Source organism: Melitaea cinxia, chromosome 8 (assembly GCF_905220565.1).
Source record: "Melitaea cinxia chromosome 8, ilMelCinx1.1, whole genome shotgun sequence".
Taxonomy (NCBI): Eukaryota; Metazoa; Arthropoda; class Insecta; order Lepidoptera; family Nymphalidae; genus Melitaea; species Melitaea cinxia.
Genome location: NC_059401.1, coordinates 7,227,847 through 7,236,368, shown reverse-complemented (window position 1 = coordinate 7,236,368; position 8,522 = coordinate 7,227,847). Strand labels below are relative to the sequence as shown.

At 34.4% G+C, this 8,522-nt stretch overlaps 1 protein-coding gene across 2 annotated transcripts; it reads right to left on the bottom strand.

Annotated features, from left to right (window-relative positions):
* Positions 1 to 5,396: 5,396 nt before the first annotated feature.
* On the bottom strand, positions 5,397 to 8,219 carry LOC123655472 (serine/arginine-rich splicing factor 7-like). Of its 2 annotated transcripts, XR_006743407.1 has the most exons (5): positions 8,040 to 8,219; positions 7,760 to 7,941; positions 7,490 to 7,683; positions 7,014 to 7,252; positions 5,705 to 5,793 (listed from the first exon to the last, which is right to left on the bottom strand). XR_006743407.1 is itself a non-coding variant. In XM_045591256.1 (3 exons), the coding sequence occupies exons 1-3, from the start codon at positions 7,934 to 7,936 to the stop codon at positions 5,640 to 5,642; spliced, it is 525 nt and encodes a 174-aa protein (XP_045447212.1). In that variant the 5' UTR covers positions 7,937 to 7,941; the 3' UTR covers positions 5,397 to 5,639. The 2 variants fall into 2 exon arrangements, 1 of the variants encoding a protein (XP_045447212.1); XM_045591256.1 differs by lacking the exons at positions 7,014 to 7,252; positions 8,040 to 8,219 and having other exon boundaries at positions 5,397 to 5,793.
* Between the last annotated feature and the right edge of the window lie 303 nt (positions 8,220 to 8,522).

Below are 8,522 nucleotides of genomic sequence, written 5' to 3'. Positions count from 1 at the left end.
AAAATTGACCGCTCCAGCGGGATTCGAACCCGCGTCTCCGACTGACCGTGTCGGCGCTCTAGCCAATTAAGCTATGGAACGATGTATCCGCCAGAGCGAAATTCTTGATATGATGATTTCTATTTTCGGTTTAAGCGAACCGTGGCGCCGTCTATAGTGAGTTCTTTACAGAGACCCGTAACTATTCAAAGTTTCATATTACAATGAAAATCTTTGACAGGAGACGACACCATGCTATTTTTAATATGTACGATTTTATTTTTGTGTACCCACACATTAGGAATTCTAAACATTTTTGAATATCATATCAAAAATTGACCGCTCCAGCGGGATTCGAACCCGCGTCTCCGACTGACCGTGTCGGCGCTCTAGCCAATTAAGCTATGGAACGATGTACCACTTTGCTTCTTAGAACGACGCATTTTGATGCGCGCTGTTAAACGTTACATATTATTTAACACTAAGCCAAATATTTATTCATATATTGTTTTAAATGATTTTTTAAATTGGAGAACGAATTACATATTGATAAAAAATGAATAATATTTTTCAATTTTACAATAGTAGTGTGTGTATTTGAGTAATTTTTTCTTGATTGTTAAATTTAATGTATTTTTTATGCATAATTTAAAAAATGTATAATCATTCTGCACTCCTTCTCTATATAAACTATAAGTGTGCGAAATTTCATTCTTCCCCGTCCACGCAATTTTCGTAAAAAGAGGTATACAAAGTTTTTGCTTCACGTATTAATATTATGATATTATCTGAATAATATCCTACCAAACATCAGTACATAGAGCAACACGGAGGGGAGTGGCCATTGCGTTTGTTACCGATACAAAACTTTCTGTCATTTTTTGCGGGGGGAAATTACACACACACACTTTATCTAATTCCCACACAAAAATAATCGTCTGTCACTACGTAACTCACACATACTAAATTAAAATCACACTTACATTTTTCACACACACATAGATACATTCTATGTCATTACAGTATAATGACACGCCGCAACTACACTGAAAAGTTGCTAACAGCCGTGGTTGTAACAACTGTCGATATGCATTATCGATAAATTCAACTACTCGGTTAGGGAAATAATGTTTTTAAAGTGATACAAAGGTAAGATATTATTATAAAAATAGACTTAATTTATTATATACTACAAATCAAACATCTTCATGTAAAATAAACGATTATAAAGAGTAAAGATTTGATTGTTTGTTTGTTAGCATTGAATAGGCTCCGAAACTATTAGACCGATTCAAAAAATTATTTCATCGTTGAGAAGCTACACTATCCTTGAGCGACATAGGTTATACTATATTTTTAAAAATATTTGGGATCTTTACTAAAACTCCAATAATGTAACCCAAGGGATAAAAAAATATCCTAAAAAATTCCTTACATTGCGTGCGCTGCAAAAACTAATGATAATAGAAATACAAAATGTAGTAAGACTTTGTAGAATACATCATTATCTACTATAATTGTATTTGCTCGCAAACGAAAAAAAAAAACTGACTTCAATTACATCGACAAGTAATACAATATATGTAATATATACGCGTTATCAAAGGTTACTCAAAAAGATGTTATCAGATCTCGATGACATTTAAGCGCAACCACATGATAAACATCAGCTTTCTATTAAATTAAAAATTATCAAAATCGGTCCACCCAGTCAAAAGTTCTGAAGTAACATACATAAAAAATACACTCGAATTGAGACCCTCCTCCCTTTTTGGAAGTCGGTTAAAAAGCGTCGCGACAGCATATGTCTAACTATTATAATTATGTCACAATACGTTTTGTCCAACGTTGTTGTGCCAAACAATGCCAGTCTACAATAAACGATTTAAAATTAACCCACATTTTGAGGAGTTGATGATGTACACTGTGATGTCAACGAATCAGGAATAAGGAGCGTAGCACTAATGGCATCATAACATGATAGCCTGTCATCTGCTAGATTGAATGATTTGTTGATGACTCTGAAATGATGGACTTAACATTGTTAATTTTCAAAGTTGACAAATCTAAGTTTCGTTTCACTACTATGACAAAGGTGAACCATATCTTGATTACCTTGTACATGAGACAAAAAAAAACTTACGGGACAAAAACAGTGTGGCGTTAGTGTTGGTTTGGTGCCCTCGACTAATCCTTCTATTGTTCGCCAACACTTGAAAGTTAGTGGTATTGATATGATCTGAACAAATTACACTATTTTTTGTCGGCGTCCAGGTCTGTCTGTTATTACAATTTTTTTCCATGTATCCCTTAAATTTGGTTTTTCAGAAAACCTGCCAAATTTTTATATAAAACATTATGGTCGAAGTTCACATTAAGTAATTCTAGTAAAATGTATTAATACTCGTAATACGCGTATTATATTTAATTTAATGCAATTTTATTATATAACTATGTTTATTAAAAAAAGCTAGCAATATTATATTATAAATAAATCAAGATCTCAAAAATGTCTGTCACCTCTTTTGCCTTTGCCGTTTTTATCGATAACTATCTACAAACAAACCGGTAACAACACTATCGCTCGGCGACAGTGACTTCTCGGAAATAGACTCCGATCAGTCGCTCGACCGATCCGCATATTGTATGAGGGCGAGCGGCCTATGTTGGTAAACAAATCGAGTCAACACGACCGATAATATTTGTAATTTTTAAGTTTAACAAAGGTTTAAAAGTAGTATACAAGTAATAATGTGATTAAAAAATACTTACGTCATAGATGAAGTAAAAAAAAGTAGATAATGCGCGGCCTTTGTTGTTAGTGAAGCCACAAAACTCGGCTCCTTCAAGTAAACACACGCGCTCACACACACATATGCATCAAACTACGCTCATTTTCGTTAGTATCTCACGGGCCCTCGTACAGTAACTTTGCCTTCAAAATGCCGTTCTTATGTAATTAAATGGTGCAAAAACAATACCAAAGTGAATAAAAAGTCTGAAGAAATATCGTTTCACACGTAAGTACATACAAAACTTTATATTTCTTGTTATTCCACAATAATATTGAGGTTATTCGGAACTTTTAATTTCGATGTCCCGAAATGACGTACCGAGGGAGTGTTACCAGTAATTCTTATTTCCATTAGCCCAAGATGCGGGTAAATAAATTGTAGGCAATCATAGAAAAATAATTAAGTAGAAAGTGGACATCATTATTGTGGTTTTTTTTTTATCGTGTGATTTTATGTTTTACTTAAATTGAAGTCAATATGAATTTTTAACTCGTTTGTGTCTGTTTAAATTTGTGAATTAACTACTCATATTTTACTACTAAATATCATGATTTTAGGTTTCCAACGAATATTTTAATAAGAGGTAGATAGAATAGGTAGCTGCTGTGCGACTGAGCTGAAATGAACTACAACGACAGCCATCCTCATCTAGTGTGGTTTGTTCAAACCATTTTGATAAAGCTGACATGTACGGTACAAAACGTGGACTTCGCAGAGTACCATCACATATATACTACTACTTACTACTAGGTATTTTAATGTTATATTTTTTGTTCTAGGACCTACCGGATGAGTCTTAAATTAGTCGTTAACCAAGATTCAATCTTTGATACACCTAGAAAACATAAACTAAGAGAAATGTTAAAAAAACAGGAACTTTATTTAAAAAAAAAAATGTAAAAACATTAAATCATTACAGCAAAGAGTTAGACGTCTTTAAAACAGGAACTTGCCCTTCAGAGGAATCATCAATTACTTAAAAACGCAATTTTCATTGACACAGATTTATATAATTCATTAAATCAAAACATGGCTGCAATAGATTTATTTAACAATTTGAAGCAAAAAAGGAGTAAATATATTTAAAACTATAAACAGATTTTTATTTTCGCATACCCATTTTACCTATATTAAATTAATTGTGTTTAATCTCATTTAATAAAATTTTCAGGGACCTTTTTTAAAAAGTGTCAACACTTCACTCACTCACACATATTTAAAAAAGTGGCTTCACTTTTTTGTTCTAAGTGCGTTATCTATTCTTTTTACTTGATCTATGACTTACGTATGAAAGGTAACGCCATGTTTTAGTAAATTTGACGTGGCAGATCTTTTTTTGAAGCAAAAAACAGAACAATTTAGCATTTTTTGAAGGACGTTGATTCAATCACGCAACTAGATTTAGTCTAGTGATCAGTGCGGCTGCAACTAGTTTTATTGTACGCATATGGCCATTTGGCCTTATACCTTGACAGAGGGGAACGCCTGTACATGGCTACTCCCCTCCGTGTTGCTCTTTGCATCAGTATCACAAACATCATTATTTCATTAGGTACATAATATCAAAATCATGTGTCTAACTGTGTTTTAAAAATTTCGACTCCTCACCTTACTCATTATCTAACTCGCTGCTCAATTATGAAATAAGTACTTCCACCTCATCCTCGAAGAATCATCCTCATTGAGGTGGGAATTAATCGTCCTCGTGAGTCGCGTCAATAATGTCAATGTGAGGACGCGTAAACGAGGGAGGTGGTTCATTATTGAAATTCGAGTAACTCTTTCAATTTGCGATAACGAGTACCTCAAATAAGGCACCTCATGAGTGAGGAACCTATCTCTAAAACGTATTAATGGTGAAACGCTAGGGATGCGCCAGATTTGCCATATCCGATTTATTACGGCAATTTGATTGATTTTAGTTGATTTGATTTTTTTATTCATTTGCTATTTGTGTTAGCTGATAGTTTTATGTTTTTTACATGTCGTCTTATTCAAATGTCAAATTATTTACAGAAAATTATAACACTTTGTTGAATTTTCAATAGCTTAAAAAACATCTATACCATTTTGACTTGCCGTTGGCGCAGTTTGTAGTAACCCTGCTTTCTGCTCCGGGGGTTGTGGGTTCGATTCCCACCCCGAGTCTGGGTGTAATAAATATTTATTTATAAGTTTATAAAAAAAAATATGTATACTAGTCGGCTGTTACCTATAACACGAGCATTAAGTTCCTTACTTTAGGAACAGATGACCGTGTGTATGTTGTAAATATTTATTTATTTATACCTCTTGCGACACATGCCTAGTGGTCAACTTATAAGACTTCGGCGTTCTGGACATATTATTTACGTGGAATAAGAATGCATGTTTTATTTCAATGTTTCTTAGTACGTGACTAGGTGTACCTCTAAGACTTATTTTTTATACTCAAATGTTGCTGGGATATTCCATTTTCAGAAATGTTGAATTATATTACTAGAAATTTTTTTTTAATAATTTTAGATATTATTTTTGTGGTCTGGGTTTTTTGTCCCCTATAGACGTCGTTGGCGTACAGGGCTCGCAAGCCCTTGTCAAGTATAGGTGACTTAGGCGTTCAAAAGGTAAATAAAAAATTAGTCACGTTCCATAAAACATTTATTTTTAAGTCAATTTGTATTGATGGTGTAATATATCATAAATACAAGTTGTATCAATGCTAGTTTTATCTCACAGTCATTACATAGGAATGATATTTTATTAATTTTGCAAATATTGGTGAAAGGATTATATTTAAACCTGTATGACACCAATGATGATATACTAATAAAAAAACAAACAAAATGATAGTTTGCATTTCTACATAGCACTGTTAAACGGGCTTTAGTTTGACTTCTTTGAATCTTTAGATGGTGAACGTGATCTTGAACGTGAGATGGATCTTCCCTTAGAACGAGAACGTGAGCGGGAACGGCTTCTTGAACGGGAACCAGACCTCGGAGAGCGAGAGCGCGTGCGACGACGGGACCTCGACCGGCTGTGGACATTAATACTATTGTTAAAACTTAAGCTTTATTTTGTCTTTACAAATTGCTTGTGTCTAATCCTTATCATAAAATAAATTATAGAAATGGTTTGTCTTCTACTACATTAGATTAATAGCTTTCAATAGAGCCAAAATAGAATTTGATTACCTAGTCAGTATGTAACCACAAGGTAGGTAAAACCAAAATTCATGTTAAAATAAATGTCATTTGACCTTAGTCGTACAATTACGTGTTTGTTATGGTACGTTAGACTATGACAGAAATTCCGACATAAATGTCAGACATTAATGTCTGTACTGATAACACTTGTACGGATTTTTTGTGTCTGAGTAGTGTCATTTTTAAGTGTACGGAAATCGTGTCCGAGCTTTTCACAGCAAACCAGTTAGTGATGCTCGGTCAGCATGGCTAAATGTCTATTTAACAAAAGATTTTTCACTTTTATTTATTGATTATGATTATGATAAATTATTTATTTTGTTATTTATTTTCAGGAGACAGTTATCATTCACTTAGTTATTTATTTCGTATACCAGTGTCAACAATGTCATTAATAATTCTGGAATGTTGTGAAGCAATATTTATAGTATTGAAGGATATTTGTATATATCTATCTATGGTAGCCCTTCTACAAAAATAATAAGGCTCTTTGTGGTCTCCTTGCCCCACGTAAAATTCATTATGTGCACTCAAACGCAGTGTGGTGTATTGAAAATATCAAACTTGTTTGAAAACTTTTCAACTACACTGGACACTTGGACACAACATGTTCACACAGCAGCTGATGCGACACTAATTACCGTGTCACAATAAATTTTGCAATTAGAGACACTTAATGTATACACTAAGTGTATCATTTAGTGTCATAGTCTAAACGTACTATTACAAAAAGCTAAAAACTAACATGTATTTTTTTTTAATTTGAACTAAAAATACTTAATTTTTTAGGATCAGACACAAGCAATATCTAAAATTTAGTAAACCTTGGATACTCCTTTAGTCTTGTGGTCACTATAAGGTTCAAAACTTACAAACCTAAAGTTAGTTTTATATCTCTTCTGTGTCTGACTGGAGGAAATAATAAAATGCTGCAGTGCTAAAATAAAAATTCTTATGAACCAATGACCTATAACAAACAACTAACCCTTATTTATTACCCAAAGTCAGCCTGCCTTGAACAGAAATTATGGGATAATAATGTGTAACTCACTGAGTGCACGCAGTGATTACAATAGGCGTGTCGCGACGCGCAGAACGAACATTACACTCAATGTACTTCTCAATAAGTGAAGTGTGCACGTAGGCTGTAGTTACGTAGTTCACAGAGTGACGTTACAGTCGCTGCCAACATTAGTGGAGTACACGACGCGAAGTGAAAGCTACGTAGCGCAGACTATAAGAAGTGCAGACACTGAAGAGTTCGTTCTCGGCGCACAGGCCAATGATAACCTATAACATAGTTATCATTGGTTTACGTGGATGCAAAGCGTTGGAACGGAATCTTTACTATTACCACCCTCGTTTAAACCATTAACAAGTACTTCAAATGTAATTGTAACAATTATAAAAAACAATGAAGCAAATGGCGTATTACTGTTTTATATTTACTTATAATAGTATATGACCTAGAAAGATTCCATACCAGCAAATTTTGTACACATTTCTGGCAATCATGCTAAATTTCACCTGCGGCGGCGACGGCGCGTGCAGTCTCTGGCGTAATGTCCGCGGTCACCACAGTCGTAACAACGGTCGTCGTAAGGACGAGGTGGGAGTCTGGAACGAGGAGGTGGTCCACGTCCTCCATAGCCACGACCACCGTTCGACATTTCTACCCGAGCGCGCCGACCACATATCGTCCGTCCATCTAACCCTCGTATCTGTAAGAAGCAATTGAATGATAAGTATACCACATTGTAGTTTGCATATCCGTTTAGCTTATGATAAAAAACTTACTGCGTCTTCAGCATCACGTGGATCTTCAAATTCAACGAAGGCAAAACCTGGCGGGTTTCTGGCTACCCACACATTTCTTAAGGGGCCGTAGTATGAAAACGCATCTTCTAATTCAGGTTTACTGGCATTGTTGCCCAAGTCACCCACATAAACTTTACAATCACCGTAGCGAGACATTGCACCTTAAATAGATTATGTTTATTAATATAATTTTAATTCGTAGTTTCATTACAAGTAAATAAGTATAATAATTAAACCCACGCCGCACAGAATGACTTACAATAAGCAATTCCCAGTCGTGTAATATTACGCGTCTAAATTAGTTGTACCATTGATTTTACGTAATTCACATAGAGATAAATACCCAAATGCCTAAAAACTTTTGGTAATACGTTTTTCAATAACGCAACAACAACGTTAATTAAAGCGTCGCAAAACGCCGCAACCGGATGTTACACAAAATGGCGGAGGCCGGAGCTAGCAGACCAAATCACCAAAAATTGTTTATGGATGTGGAAGCTAAATCTACATTGTCCATAGTTTAGTATCCGGTTACTAGTGTTGCTTATAAAAATACCTTATTTAGAAAAAATAACCTTCTTTCGGCTTCTTTCTTGGCCCTTTGCGATAGATAAATGTTTGAAACATTTGCATGAATACAAAGACATTAGTAAGGAGTAAAATTATTCATCACATAGTTTTTGTAATCCTTATTCATTATTCCTTTCCGCATTCATTATTTATTAGATCATTAAAGTGTGCC

Bases quoted from the DNA above. Each gene is read 5' to 3' on its own strand.
- LOC123655472 (XM_045591256.1), bottom strand. From the start codon at position 7,936: ATGTCTCGCTACGGTGATTGTAAAGTTTATGTGGGTGACTTGGGCAAC. The intron at 7,684-7,759 runs GTAAGTTTTTTA...TGCTTCTTACAG, and splicing joins CACGTGATGCTGAAGACGCA to ATACGAGGGTTAGATGGACG. The intron at 5,794-7,489 runs GTGAAATTTAGC...TAATGTCCACAG, and splicing joins ACGCGCCGTCGCCGCCGCAG to CCGGTCGAGGTCCCGTCGTC.